General features: G+C 29.0%; 1 protein-coding gene across 2 annotated transcripts in view; it reads right to left on the bottom strand.

The window, feature by feature from the left end:
* The window catches only part of LOC129985192 (uncharacterized), a 201,813-nt gene that overhangs the window by 31,626 nt on the left and 153,303 nt on the right, over positions 1-16,884 (bottom strand). For both annotated transcript variants that reach the window (XM_056095124.1, XM_056095125.1), the window contains exons 3-4: positions 14,082-14,185; positions 402-491 (exon numbers count right to left, since the gene is read on the bottom strand). In XM_056095124.1, the coding sequence (XP_055951099.1) occupies positions 402-491; positions 14,082-14,185 (194 nt within the window). The remainder of the gene's footprint in view (positions 1-401; positions 492-14,081; positions 14,186-16,884) is intronic.

Raw genomic sequence — 16,884 nt, 5'->3', positions numbered from 1 at the left:
AAAAGAAAATACTATAATCAAGAAATTAATACTTTTCTTTTTCAAAGTTAATATATTTATTCTGGATATATCAGTTATTTGACAACTAAGCTAGTTAAATATTTTTTTATAATCTTTCTTACAGTGTAATTCAGTATTTTAAAAAAAAAATAGCATGATCAGTGTCTCTAATTCTATATTAATAGGTCCTTTTTTTAGCTTCAATTACTTTTCCTTTTTTGATTTAGTAGAGATTACTTAAGTCAATATTTCGTAATGAAACAATGCTATCATTGCTTTTGCAACTTCTTCACTGTGCACCGTGATCATATGACGAGGACAGCGCCAGAGCTGAAACTTTCAAACCACAACTGCATGAAGACAGATGGTTTGGGTGAGAATGGGAAAAAAACCTTGCTTACCTGATGAAAGCCCAGGTAGGTCTCGACTGTGTGTGATGTGTAGAAGACTTCTCCGTCGCACGTCAGGATCAGAAGGAATCCGCTCAAGGCCTGCAAAGAACAAAAAATGCATTATTTCCAAGATTTCTATCATTTAAAAAAATTCTGAAAGATAATTCAGAATAAAGTATAATTATGCGAGACATAATTTATAACTCATTAAATGTAACACTATAATTAAAGGAAGAAGAAAGAAAAGTTTCAAAAGTGTTGACACAGTTTGACAATAGTAAATTGATATTTGTTAACATTTTGAAAATATGAGGTAAGGAATGTAAGTAATGAAGTATAAGGAAAGTAAGTAATGAAAATAAGGATAAATAGTTTCAGGAGAATGGTCTTATTATTATTATTTGCCTTTTGATCCATTTGAGTCGCACAAATGCATTAATGCTTTGCTTCCATAATGTTTGGAGCTTTGCCCTCCCTCTTTTGTTCCCAGGTCACTGATTGCGATTCGTATAAGATTCAGTAATATCGGCCACTCATAATTACAGCCATATTGCGATTCATTGTAGAAAAAACGTTGCACAATTTTTCGTAAGAAATATACAGTTTGTAAGAATTAGAAAGTGAACTCTTGTAAACTGTGGATTTTTTTTTTTCATAACCTCTTTTTTATTAATCCGATTTTTTAATTTTTTTTCATGATTTTGTTATTATTATTATTTTGTATCAAGAAGAAGAATTATGCCAATGGTGGTTTTTAACAATTCAAAGTGAATCAGTACTTTAAAGAATTTTAATACAAATTTTTCAAAAATCATAATTTTTCTATCTTCTAACCTCACTTTTCCCTTTGCTTTATTTGCCATTCATATTTTTAAAAAATCATAAATAATGTTTTTAGGTGAAAGTTATTATTTGCATATTATTGCAACCCATGCTATTTATCTTCAGAAAAATAATATCAAACAAAACATATCCCATTGCAAAACCGAGGAAGAAATTCTCTTTAATGTGATGAATTCACTTCATATACTGACAAGATACTAATTCTTAAAACTGTACTATTCAAATGAAGTAAATCTGCTAAATTATTAAAATGTTTGTTTGCGGGCATATTATCTGTAAATTGCGTTATGCGATGAAAATTAAGTCAAAACGCTCTACAACGCGCATCTTTGATTCGAGGGCTATTAAATTTGGCATATGGTTACTTCTCGAGTAATAGATACTCACTAAAGAAGAGTTTTTTAAAATATTAATTAGCTTTTGAATTAATTTTTTTAAGGCCATGGGAAGTATACTTCCCACCAAATTCATCAATCTTTGAATGAAGTTATGTGGCTTGGTATAAGTTCTGACACATTTTTTCAATAAGGCAGAAACTTGGATGCTTCAGTTTCTTATTTCATACAAAATGGAATGTCTTGATTTGATACTTAATTATTAATTAACCAAATTAATTAATTAATCAAATTAAATTTATCTAAAAACCTAACTGAATCCCTTTTCTTAAGCTAATCTCAATTCTAAAAAAATATTTTAATATACTATGACTAGAAAAATAAAATGGCCTTTTAAAGGGTTAAAATTGAATCGAAATGGTAACATTTTTCTTCGAGAACACTAAAACATATAATTGCATACAAATCATTTCGACATTACTTTTAAGAAAATTTGTCTTTTCAGTTATATCAATTTTATTTCTATGCAATTTTTCTCCGATTTTCATTAATTCTTCAAATTATTTTAAAGCACATTTTGCAACAATATTTTTTATCTCTTTTAGTAACTGCGCTTATACGCTCACATATTGTAGCAATATATTTTTTGTGTACACATTATTATTGCCTTAATTAAGATCAAATTTTAAAAATAATGTCCAAATCGATTAATCGTTTCTAAAACATCACCATGCTACGAATGTTTTAAATTAGAGATTCGAATCTTTTTTTTTTTTTTTTCAAAAATACTTATCTAGTTTTTAAACATTTGAAGAAAAGTCCATTTATATTACATGCACTGCCAACTTTTATATCATAAAAACCGGCTATTCCCTTTTTTTCTCGTGGTTCATTTGTTATAAAAAGGTAGAGGGGAGAGCAGGTTGATATCATTCATAGCGAACAATTGCTCTCTTTTGTGTGAGCCTCTGCGTGTGGGCAAACATTGGGGACCGCCGACGGCAGTACTACAATGAGGCTGGGGTCAGGGATCAACCTCGGTGTGGTAATGAGATGTTGTAACTGGGAGGGGGGTCTACGCGTCAGCATTGTTGTAGTAAAAGGTGCATGCAGGTAGGGAAAGTGTTGTTGAAGGCTTCTTGAAATGAGATCTGGCTTTTTTTACTCAAAAAGAGTAAAGAACTGGATTTGTAAGGTAATTTGAACATATTTTCACTATTTTATTGGAGAAGAATGGCTTTATCTTACTATCAATAAAAGTCAAGTGCATATATTTATATACTTTTTGACTTTATTTAAATTAATATTTTAACTAAGATGATAGTGTAGAATAAAAAAAGGGAAGAAATATAGATGTAAATACATTTAATGTTTGTGAATACGATCAGGAAGAATTTTTGAAAGAGATCTTATAAAATAATTTTATTTTTGAATTTCTTTATAAAATAGATTAAAAACAAATTAATACCCTCTAAGCAAAAATATTACATCAATTAAAAACAAAAACTATTTTTAAAAAAAATGAAAGATTTTTTTGGTGCTAAAATAAAATATAAAAACGAAACATTCTAGTTCAAATTTTGTAAAAATGATTTGTTTAAAATTTTGCATATTTCAAAATTTAGAAAAAAAATACATTATCAAGTAAATGAATTAAGAAATAGGTTGTATTTCTTAAATATTTGGGTTAGAATGACGAATAACATGAAAAAAAAAAACATTTTTTTTTTTTTTTTTTTTTTTGCCATCTTATGAAGCATTAATGTAACTTTAAAATTTTATTAAAAATAGATTGCTTATTATTTATTTCAGGAATTATAAAACATATTGTGAAATTGTTATACAATTGTTAAAATATGAACAAAAAACATTCGTTGCATTTGAATTTGAGATTCTTCGAAAAATTAACAAAATTTAGAGTTTTAGAAAAGAGTATTTAAAGATTAGATATAGCATTAAAATATAAATTATGAAAATATAAATATCAACATTACTTTCCAAAGAATTAAAAAAAAAAAAAAAAAAAAAAAAAAACGAAATTCAGACGATTTTATAACAAAAGCTGTTTAGAGATCAAGAAGACTGAATAAAAATATTTTCACTATTTCACAAAAAAAAAAAAAAAAAAAAAAAAAAAATCTACTTTTTAACGTAGTTACTTATTTTAAATTACTTTTACTAATATGTTTTTTTTCTTTTTATTTCAATCAAATCAAATAAATTAGATTGAAAGCAAAACTTTCTGTTTCTGAAATTTCGTGGTTGGATTTAAGAAAAGCCTAAAGAATTTAATATCAATCATTTACTTAAAAATGACTAATAAACTATTACATAACCAATTTTAATCATGTCACTAACTTTTTTTTATGCACAAACTTGCTTAGTTTGAAAACAATTTTTTGGTATTGCAAAATGTTACACAAAATTGAGAGTTGACTAGTGTGAAATAAATAATAATAGAGTCGATACAAATTTAATTTTTTAGTTTTGAATTATTCTTTTGTTTTGAATTATTTTTGTTTTTGTTTTGAATACGGTGAATTGTTTTGTTTTGAATATTGTGAAGATATTAATTTTTTTTTTTTTTTTTTTTAAATATTCTGGATTATTTTGTTTTGAATGCAGTGTGGAAATTCAAATCTTCTGTTTTGAATACGGTGGATTATATCGTTTTGAATACAGTGAGGAAATTCAAATTTTTTATTTTGAATATGGTGGATTATTTCGTTTTGAGTACAGTGAAGAAATTTAAACTTTTTGTTTTGAATGCGGGGAGAAAATTAAAAATTTTTGTTTTGAATACAGTGACATAATTATAAAATATAATATAATGAACACAACTCCTGTGCCGGTATTTTGTTCTGTAGAATTTGACATGGTAAAAATGTTTATGGTTTATTTATATTTTTTTCTTCAAAAATTAAATTCTTTAAAAGCATACGTGAAGAAGTAAGTAAAGATAAATTGTTTTATCATGGTTTGTATTAAAACCTTAATAAAACGTACTAAGAGAGTGAATTAAAAATTAATTTTTGAACGGAAAAAATCTTGACTATCGATTTTATGCTCTTAATTAATCCTTTTATGCTGAATTTCGATATAGTAGAGGGCATTAAACGTGATGCTATTAATTTGTCTATAATGTAGTCTCCCAAAGTTCTGAGATTTTATTTTCCCCGGAAAGAAAGAACTTATTCTTCGTTTTCCTCGAAGCATTTTTACTTTCTTGTTTATGAAATCGCAAAATCCGAAAAACAAACTTTTGGAAGTATATCTATCCCTGAAAACGGTAAAACACTTGAACTAGAATTATGAAATTTTGTTTTTACGCTAAGTTTATAGATCTCTATAGTTTTAAACGAAATCTATTTGCAAGAATCTATAGCGTCAGTCTGAATGAAATTGAACATTATAACTACAAAACATACTGTACTAAATGGATTAAATTTCGTATACAGTTTGAATATTTAAAGGCTACTCTTTAGATATCTATATCAATTTTAAATCAAATCCGTCAAAGGGTTAACATCTGTCTATACATTCGCATGCATTTAAACGAAATACTCGAAAATGCAGCGACTTAGTTAAATGAAATTTAGCACGTGATCTTGTTATTGAAATTGTAGTTCCGTTGCACATTTTGATTTTTATCGCTCGAAAAAATATTTACAAAAGGCATGCTCAGTTTTCTCTATTATGCTACAAAACGCTCTTGTTGGAGACTTAAAGTGAAAATCTAGGCCTTCATGATACTCATATTCTTTCCCAATATCCACATTTTTTTACGCAGTTGAAAGGGGTGATAGCATTTGAATTTGGGAGTAGGTAAGGAATTTTCGGGCTAATAACATTTGAATTTGGGAGTAGGTAAGGAATTTTCGGGCTAATAACATTTGAATTTGGAAGTAGGTAAGGAATTTTCGGGCTAATAACATTTGAATTTGGGAGTAGGTAAGGAATTTTCGGGCTAATAACATTTGAATTTGGGAGTAGGTAAGGAATTTTCGGGCTAATAACATTTGAATTTGGGAGTAGGTAAGGAATTTTCGGGCTAATAACAGAATGCTGAGAAATTGCATAGATATTTTTGATGGTTGATTTTCATAAGAGGAAAAACACTTGTAATCAAAAAAAGAATTTTTAAATTCATTTTTCATTTTTTAAAAAAAATTCATTTCTTTATTAATTAGTTGTGCAGTAATTAACTTCTTGAGTTTTGAAATTAAATGGATATATTTTTATACCTACGTCAGAGTTTAATATTCGAGAAATGAAGAGAAATTTCTGGATCTGTAAAAACCACAGTAACACATACTTAAGCTGGTTAGCAAGAAATAAAGTAGTAAAATACTCTTGATTTAAATTACTGTATTAAAAATTTACCAAATTAATTTCTTTTTATTTGTCATACATTAGTATAATATCCATACTTTTCTTTCTGTCTATAAAGAGAGACAATGAAAAAATTTTGAATAAAAATGGGACTGCGGTCGTTTTTCCTGGTTAAATACAATAAGTATAGAAAAAATGCAATGATTTTTGGGTAAGGAATCTTTATGGAAGCAAGCATTAAAATAAATAACTCTTCACACAACAAATATTACTGCTAAAACTGTTCTTTTGAGAAATGGAATTTTATCTTTAGTTTTTTTCTTTCGCGTATGCAAAGTGTACAAAGAGAAAGTATCGTTATCATCTAAAAAAATTCAAATTCGGAAAATTCAATAATACAGACAGAGAGGTAAAAATTTACGCGAATGTTTGAGATGACATAGGGTTTTATTTAAAAAAAAAAAAAGAAAAAAAAGAATGCAGAAAATGGGAGAAGATGGCGATTGTTTGTTGAACATGTTACGGCCGACGAAGCTCATTTCACACATTGGTCTGTCAACTCCCTCAACTGCAGAATTTGGGCTACCGAAACTCCAAGAACTGTAGTGGAAACCTTATTAATTGAGTGAGGTGATCTAACGTCGCAAGTTTACCAAGATCGCCGGACCTCATTAGGAATGCTAAAAGACAATATCCGGAGACAATTTCTCACCACAACTACAGATATGCTGTACAAAGCTGTTTACAGCATTATCCACGACTACAGGTATTGTTGGCAAATGTAGGTCGGCATGTTGAGCATTTGTGATAGAGAACACGGTATTTGTTAAAAATAATTTGTTATTGCTAATTATTGCTTCTGTTATCACATAAAGAGCCATCTATTGATCGTTTTTTGCACTTTTTTTGGGAGCGGGGGAGTCATTTCAAGCATGTGCATCAATTTGTACCACTCTACCTACATTTTTCTGTAAATTATTGAATTTTCAAATGTTAACAGACTTTTGAATCACCCAGTATATATAGCTATTAGATTATTGAGGTTGAATGCTATAAGGATACCAATATTTTCTTTCTGTACACTTCTTAAGGAAAAAAAGGAAAAGAAAAGAAAAATATAAAACATATCTCCATTACTTTTTACCGGTAATTTCATTAGCATACGACCCCTCACAAGAAAAAAAAATACGAGTGAGAGAAAAAGACTGAATAGCGACACTCCATCGGAAGGTAAGCCAGGTACAAAAGAAAGCCGCACAGAAGTCACTTTTTTAAGCCAGGGGGGTACTTGTCAAAAAAGGGGGGCAATGTGTAAAGAATTTGTCTATTAATCTCCTGTGCGCTTTTCATAGCTTGGCAGATACTAATGAGACACAGACCAGGAGACGCCGAGTGCTAGACACTGACTAAAACAGAAATGAAGAAACTGTATAGTGTGGGGCAAAAAAATCGATGTGTATTCGTCTTATTGCAAATGATTCGTGGGGGCCACCTGTAATGGGACCGGGGTCGACGAGTGAAAAGTCGCCTTTGTGTTGGCGGTTTTTAGGGGGGGGGGGAGAGGAACGGTAGAGGGATTTTGCAATCTGCATTCTTTCATTAGAAATCGGTGTTTTTGTATCACAGAAAAGGCGAAGGGAAGGTTAATTATCCGACGGAAAGAAAGAAAAGCTAATGTTCGACCTTTATTTGTGGAATCTTTTATTTATTTATTTGTTCTTGGTCTGAAAACAAGATACCGACAAAATTGTGGTATTCAGAAATATTGTTATTGAAATTGAAAGAAAACCTGCAGAGATAGTTCATTGTACGATTTTTGTTCACGTGACTTGTATCCTGCCGAATTTGATTTATCATTTGTGACAGAACTTTCTTTTAATTCGAATACCGAAATATTTGAAGTGATATGACATATTTTCAGAGAGATAATTAATCGAATTCAAAAAGAACATTTCAGATTTAATTTGTATTAGACCTCTGAATGCTGCTTGGTTTGTTTTCATCTATATCTATATCTATACTTATAATAAAGCTCAATGTGTGTGTGTGTGTGTGTGTTGGCGCTCTACAGGCCAGACCGTTTGACATACAGCTACCAAATTTGGTACATGTATACCTTGGAGGTTGGGAATGTGCACCTGGGGTTTCTTTTTTCGAATTTTTAATTAGAATTTTAATTATTAATTAAAAACTAACTTTCCCGCCAAAAAAATCTTCCATTTTCCCCACCGCCAACTTTTCCGCCAAAAAAAATCTTCCATTATCTCCAGCGCCAAACGAGAAAGGCTTCAGTCTTTTTTTCTCCCAACAGTAATGAGGCTAGGGTTAAAATTTTTCGGCGGATTATTTCAATCGGTTCTGTTTATTTTCTTAATGTTTGATGCATTTAAAATTAAACATTGTTAATGAATCAATCTTTCAGATTCATTCTGAAGTACTTTTGAATTAAAATAAAACAGAATAAAGGAAATTAAAAATGTCTAATCCGCATAGCGTTACCCCAACTGGCGTAGAAAAAATCACGTATTTGCGTTACGTAACCGGCGAAGAAAATTCACGCATGCGCATTCTGTTCCGATTGTTTCCATGACAACGTTATCAATGGATGATTTAAATTATTTTTGGGTTAGTTGCATGCTTTTGTAAGTAAATTGTATTTATGTTAGTTATATATTTTTTGTATATGCTTATAGTTTTAAGTACATCGTTTTTTAAGTAGTTTTTTTAAAACCTATTTTCAACCGTTTATTTTAAACGATTCGTTTTATTTTCTTAGTGTTTGATGCATTTAAATTTAAACATTGTTAATTAATCGATCTGCTCATAATGAATCTAAGAAAATTTTGTTGACCAACTCTTGAGATATTACATAAATTAAAAAAGATATTCTTTAGTGCCCATAAAGTTTAAACGCTGAGTGACTCTATTTTCAGTAATCAGATTATAAAAAAATGCTTTGTTTCAGTAAAAAATATTATTATATTAATTGAAGATAAATTCTTTCCACTTTAATTTAAAGCATAAATTCTACGGGTGCTAACAGAAAATGAGAGAGATACATATTACGTTATGACTGAAGGCCTTTATAATATTATGAATGAATTATATGATAATCAAAATTTGAAGTTTTAAAATATTTTGATGAAGAAGCTATTAAAGTAGAAATTGCATAAAATATTTAATTATTAAAATTTTAACGAACATTAAGATTGGCGAACCGGCTGGTCGCCAAAGGCGGCTAGTATTAGAATAATCTTCAATTTAGGCTGCTTTTTTAAGACAAAAAGCCACTTCTTTCATAATTCTTTTTTCATTATATTTCATCAGAAATTATGGTCAGATGCAAAATATAAATCCATACAATTCACTACTAATGCAATTTTCTTTTGTTCAAGATACAAAGTCAAAGTGAATTAATTTATCGTTTCTGATCTCGGAGAACTGTAACTAATACCTAACACCTAAGTATATGGTATATACCATATCGTTTTTGAGATACCATATAATTTTTTCTCTTACAAAATGAGTAATGGATTCCAAAATTAAAATGACTAAAACTAATGAATAACTAACTCATGATTAAAATTAATCATGATTTTTATGCATGATTTTAATAAAATGCAATCGACAAAATTTTTCAGCTTTTTAGATCTGATAAGTTTATTGATTTTCTTTTATCATAAAAATTAACCAAGCTAAGAAATACTGGATGTCTGACAACGAATTCCTGAAAATGTATGCAATCATTTTTTTATTTCTTGAAGTTTTATCTCTAAAAATATAAAGTAGCTTTTTCTATTACAAAGCAAACGATTAGTTAAAAAATTTTTAATATATTTTGTACAAAATTTCAGTTTAGTTAATAAAAATTTTTGTGAAAGAAAACTGGTTTAAAAATTGCCTTTTTAAGTTAATAAAATATTATTATTATTATTATTTTTAATTTTTTCTTTTATATGTAGAGCTTTTCAATTATTTGAATAAATTTCAATTTTTAAAATTGACCTTGAATTTGATCCTTGTCATTGTAATTTAAAAATACTGTCTATTGAGCATGTATATAAACTTGAGCATGTATAATACTCTCTCTCTTGAGAGCATGTATATAAAATAAATTTACGATTTATTTTATATGCATGTTATTTCGTTCATTCAATTGCTTATTGAACCATTTTTATATTTTTTAAAGACCAATTGTGGTTTGATATATGATTCCAATATTGTATTTCTAACCAGTTATACTACTAACATTTGCACATAATAACTCTCATGTAAATTCAACATGTATCAAAATGAAAGGAAATCTGATTTTTAATGTTTCGATGCACGAGAATTATTTTGACTGCATTTTTATGAATATGAACCCGTAAATTGATACATATTATCTGTAAATAGGTTGACAGTAATAAATAAAGAAAAAGAGAGTTATAAAATTTGACACTACTTACTTCATGAGTAATAGGATTTTTCAGCATTTTAATTAAATGAAAGTCAAACAAAATGTTTAAATTTTTACTCAAATAACTTTGAAGCATTTTAGCACTTTTTCATTAATTTTTCCCCTCTGTTGTCACCCCTTTTTGCGAAGTTTTTTATTCAAATGTAAAAATATAAAGGAAACAAAATAAAAAAATTCATTACGGCAAAATAAAATTAGCCGATTTTTACGAAATGGTTCATCTAAACAGTATGAATTTTCCAGAGCATTGAAAAAAAACATCAAAATGTAATCTAGGTTAATTATATGTTTTTTTAATTAAACTTCTATTGAAAATAAAATAATACCATTTTAACAAACCCCTACATTTATTTAATCATCTATTTAGTACTCCCATTCAACATTTAATAATTCTCTTTTTGTCAATAGGTAGCTAAATAATTTTTTGGTATAGTTAAATTATTTTTTGTTAATTGCAAAGTTTTTATATTAAATATGTGGTTTTCTTATCTGTTGTAAATTGGATTTTTCTTCTTCTTTTTTTTTTAATGTTTAAGAAATGGCGAAAGTTCTTTCTTACAATGTTGCTATTTCGAAGTCCAAAAATTTGGATTTTGAGATTTATATTTCATTGTCATTTTTAATTAAAACTTTTAAAAGACTTACAAACTTTTTTGATCATGCAGGTACTTATATAGCCAGGTAAAAAATCACAAAACTCACTTCGCGAATTTCAGCAGGTTTACAATAGATGTTTATGAATCATTACGAGGGCGTAATGATTGTCATATATTGCTGGCAACGGTATGACAATTACTCTACATAGACAGAGAGACATAATTTCAAAAATATATTTTTCAGACTCAAAGATGTTTGACTCGTGGAGATTCGCCGAAATTACTTAACTTCGAACTTTTTGACGATTACAGTATTTTGCATACTTCGTATGTAAGAAATGATACCAAAAAAAAAAAAAAAACCCTTTTAAGATTATAATGAATATACATGAAATATCTTTCCTAAGTGACAAAGCTTTCCTTAAGAAATAAATTATACATTTAGTTAATAGGATCATTTTATTATTTGCATTGTTAAGCAAAACTAAATAAATAGTTTCAGTAATAGTTCAAAAAAAAAAAAAGCTCTTAAGCGAATAAAAATAATTCTATTTACTATTACTATTCTATAGATACTACAAAATAGAAAAAAAAAAATCAATACAAATTCCTAAACACAAAGGCCTCAGACGTTAATAGTATTCCATGTTTACGCGGTACCCAGAAAGCGTGCCATTTTCTAGCTACTACGGGATTTCTGTCACATTTCTATCTGGGAAATCTATGCTTGAGATCATTAAGTCGCATTTAACAATAGCACCGGGCCGTTTCGTTTGCTGAAACCATCCAATTCTGCTTCGCTTAGTATTCCCTAGAGGTTATTTCGAGCGTTTTCAGTCTTCCATTCTTTGCTTAGATACTATCTTTCCCCGTACAGTGTGGGCCGAGTCGCGTGCTTACCTGGCAACGGTCGTCATGGCAACGTAAGCGCGTGTCATTAGATGAGACGCCATTTCCCCCTCCCGCGGAAGCTGGACAGTCAGTCGGAAGTCAACGATCCCTCGACCAATCAGGAGCTCCGTTTTGGCTGGTTCTGGCGCCGTTACCTTGACGACGGTCAAGAGAGACTTCGAAAAGAACCACGGTCTTCCTTTTCCCCCAAGACTTTACTCGGTTTTTATTTCATTTTTTTACTTTTCATAAGTAAGAAAAAAAGATTAAAGTATGACAGAAAACGGAGGAAAAATATGTCTTATTTTAGTTCTTTATACTTTTTTTTATATACATTTTTTTTAGTTATTTATAGACTCTCCTTTAGAAAGAAACGTATTTGAAAGGATTTAGCTGAAGCAAATGTCTCTCGGTAGTTACATATTTTAATGCAAATTCTAGTTTTTATTCTAGTTTTTATCTAGTTATTAAAATTTCCTCAAAATTTAGAAGATATTAAAATTTGGTTCACTTTATTACGAATAAGTCTACTGAAAAACATTTCAAAGACGAATGCGTTAATATATATATGATAAAAAAAAGCATGTATTTTGTAATTTTATGTTTCTGGTAAACATATATTTTATATTATATTTCAAACGAAATAAAGAATCTGATAAAACACACATACATATATTTCGCAATATCTTGTAAAGGTATATTTTACCCATAACTGGAGACAGGAGTCAGAATGACTCCACGTTGTTCATTAGCTCTGATTATCACGTGATATTTTGACTTTGAATACAATCATCTCTTCAGTACCTTCAAGTTGTTCTTTCAGCGGTACTTTGGCAAAAGATTATGAACACATGCGTATAACCGAGTTATTCTTTTTGAAAGTTTTTGTTGTTATTTATGGAGTCATTGACTCCACGTCTCTGAAACTGCTTTTAATTTGAATAATGCAATATATATATATTCTTAAAATAATATTTTAAAATATTGTATTCTTTATTTCTGTTTGTTAAATCCCAACAATTATCAACATTAGTGTAATTCGAATTAAATACTCACTGAAAGATTGTTTAGGTTTTTCTTATAATATCTTTCCAGCATTTAATATTATAACATTTGACATTTTTAATATTAATATTTTTAGTAACTACATAATTTCCAGAATATATTGCTTCCAAAATAAATTCCAGTGCTGTTTACAAAAGTAAAAAAAGAAAAATAGCAATGGAGTCATTTAGACTGCTTGTCTCTAGCCGTGTGAGAAAATTCATGTCTTCAGTGACTGGTTTATTATATTATGTTTTTAACAAAATAAAGCTTTCATTTTCAATTATATAGTTTAGAAATTTACCAGCTGCTAAATAAATGCTTCCGTATTAAAATATTTAATTATTCCTAAATTGAAGTTTTATTAGTTATTTTAATTGTAACAAAAACGCATTTAAATATCATAAATCATCGAACTTTTAAATAATTAAAAGAATAGTTCTAAGTTTAGCTAGATAATAATTGACAAACAGATCTCAATTTCCTTAAGAAATATTTTAAAATGGGTCAAATTCTAATACATTAATTTTAGACAACAATTTTTTTTTCATTTCAGTTGATAGAAGTGCTTGGGCAAAATGACACCATAGCTAATAGTTGGTTGACAGTTGATGAAAAATACTGAAATCAACACTTTAAGAAGTTTTTTCCTCTGTTAAGAATGCCTCAATTGTTTTTTTCTACAACAAATATACAGATTGAAAGCTTTGAAAGCAAAGGCTCTTATTAGTTCTGGATTTAATTAAATATTACATACAAAATTAGAATAATCAGCAATCACATTTAACTCTGAAAAAAGGCGGAAGAACTTCAGCTGCCCAATATCAACTTTTCACTACTCTTTTATAAAGAGTTTAATTGGAAAAATTCAAGAAAGATGCTTATTTCTCGAAATAGCGATTATTTTTGATAATTGATTATTATTTTATTGCAGATAAATCTTGGGGAGTCATTTTCTAATTGATGTTAAGTGTATATCATCGCTTTTCTTATCCAATGAGATTTTTTCAGAAGAAAACATGACGCGACGCTCCGATAAATAACAAACAAAACGTGCAATTAGATAATATACGTAATGACGTTGATCACTATAATAAGCTGTCATATGAATGTATTCCATATTACACAATTTGTTTCTGCCGTTTTCAGAGTCTATGCATTCGAAAAATGACAAGAAATGTTCCTTTACCTGAAGTATGAGATCTCCTTCGGGAATGACGTCGTTGTACATGTGGTCCCTGGACTTCATGGCATGATCCTGGGAAGATCGATCCTGATCTTGATACAGGGCGACTGTAACGCAAAGAGAAACAAAATTACCTACAGTTGTTAAAATACAAAGAAACGAAATAGAACATTTAAAAAAAAGCATTTTGTCATTTATTTGAAACTTTTCAAATCGTTCTTCTTGTAACCCAGGTAGCACAATATTGTCAAGTAGATACTATGGTATAGAACTCAATGACACAAACAAGAGGTAGAGCTAAACCAATTTATTAACTGAACTCAGAACTGAGAATACAGTAACTGATAAATCTTCTGCTTTTATACAAGCAGAGAAAGTTCCAGAATACTCTTCTAGCGACAGTAAGAAAAGTCCAGAACACTTGTCTGGTAAACTAAAGAAAGTATCTTCTAGTGTCCAGTATCTTCTGGAACATGAAATAAAGGAAAACATAAAATCAAACAATTAAGTATTTACATATACAATTAATCGCATTGTCTCTAACGGGATTCGAACCCATGTCTCTTGATTATGAGACCAGTGCCATGACCATTAGGCCATGGGATTCGACTGTCTTTCTTCAATGCGGCAATATGATGAGATAATTATACTTATTATTCAATATTCAACAATATTTTCAATATTTCAAATACTGTTTAATTTCATTCAATAACGTACAATATATGTGTGTTACTGGGAAAATGTAATTAAAAAAATAAATAAAATAAGAAATTTTTATTATCTGAATGCTGGAATTCACAGAATCCTTAAATGTTGCCTTTATTAAATGAACGTAAACTGACATAAGATACTGAAATACAAAGAAACTGCAAAACAAATTTGAATTTGGCTTACAATTGAAACTGTTGAAGGGAAGGAAACAGATTTTTTTATACAGACTGTGAAAGACATAGGGAAACAAACTTTAAAAAGAAAAAAACTCGCCAATGCAAAGCTTTGTAGACAGGGAGACAAACACATCTGAAATGTTGAATATGGGCTAGAAGAATGCTGATTTAATTAACGATTATTTTCTGTGAGTTTCTATTCTACGTATTTTATTTCAGTATGTGCTTTTTATCACTCGAATAATAATATTTTTTTAGTTATCTATTCATTTCAATTATTGATCCGTTTTCGTTCTGACAGTACCAAAAATGTCTTGTGTAATTGTTGACTTTTATGTCTAAACTTTTTGCGAAACTCATTTTCTTATGCTTTTCATAATGTGCATATGAAACCTGGTTTTATTCCGTTCACTAGGTTAGCCTTCAGTTGTCTTTAACACTTTGACTATGAATTTTAACTATCTATCCCGTTAATGTTCAAAGAGTTAAACAAGGAAAGGTATTTTATGGTCACCTATTGTATATAAAGGTGTTTTAGATTTATTTTGGATTTATTTTTTTTCTTTTTGGTCGAAGTGGATAGTTCTGACTGTATTGAACAATTCAAATAAAAGGTAAAAAAGAATTTTGTAGAAAAAATCAAAGAATTGCATTTCATAAAAATAAAGAAGATTTGAATATATAAAATCTTAATTAAGATAATTAAACACAGCGTGGGTTTAAAAAAGCACCTCTCTATATTTGGACATATTTTGTACACAAGTTAGTACAATAATTTAAATGATTAAGAAATAGCAAATATGATGATTCGATCATGTACTTCTATTGAATACTGTCTTGTGCTTTCATTGCATATTCCTATAGTGCAAAATTATCTTCTTTTGAACAGTGTTATTTCTACAAGCTAAATACTATATAATGCTATATTCATACATAAAAAAAAAAGAAAATTGCATGTTTTCAATGACTGCAATTACAAATAAATGCATTTCTTATTTGAAGGCGAAACATTTTAACTTCATTTCGGTAAAAAATAAGTTATTAACAAAAAGAATTAAAGGAATTAGAAGAAATATTTACTTCCATATGTCTTCTAATTTCTTCTATATCTATTATTTAATTAGTAAGGATATTTTTTATTAACAGGCGAATTAAAGTTCAATCGGAAAATCTTAAGCGAAAATGAAAGATTTTTTTTCCTTAATCATCTTGTTTCGATTCAATCGAGTTTTTAACTTATTAATTAAGAATAAAAACTTCAAATTTTCCAAACATTGGATGCCTCAGAAAGATGTAGCTTAGCAGTTTATTCGAAAAAAAAAATAATGAGGTTAAAACTCTTTTGGAAGACACAATTCAAAGCGAAAATCTTGTCCACGGCTCATCAATTTTTCAAAAGCCCAAGAACTAAATTCCTCCAACAATATTAATTCTTTCCAGAAATGGAAATGAGTCCCTCCAATCAAACAAAAGAATACTCATTTGCAGTGATTTCCCGCAGATGTTCCTTTTTGCTGGAAGTCACGTACTTCTGTCGACTTCTTGTTCCCAGTTTTGGGTGGAAAAAGGGGTAAATTATAGGCTCATTGATTAAGGGTCAAATTACAGGGTGTCTGTCACAGAAAAGGGGCCGAATGAAGACATTTTCTTTTTTCCGGTTCCGTCAGTTTTTGACACATGGACATTATCCCCAAACCAGAGATTCAAGAAGTAAGTAATGAGATAAAAAGAAAAATTCTGTTCATTGTTTCGGCCTGCAGAAGCGGAACAACTCAGCTCCGATTCATTTGGACTGTACGGGGCTTGAGAGTAAATGATTGAAGAAGTAACACAAGGAATTTCACTTTCATGCTTAAAATTTTAAGTAGGCGAAATAGCAAATGAGTCAGTTCACGTGATTTTACTTTCACATGACAGGT

The sequence above is a fragment of the Argiope bruennichi genome, chromosome 9, assembly GCF_947563725.1.
Source record: "Argiope bruennichi chromosome 9, qqArgBrue1.1, whole genome shotgun sequence".
In the NCBI taxonomy this organism is placed as follows: domain Eukaryota; kingdom Metazoa; phylum Arthropoda; class Arachnida; order Araneae; family Araneidae; genus Argiope; species Argiope bruennichi.
This window is presented reverse-complemented; position numbering and strand designations above follow the sequence as displayed.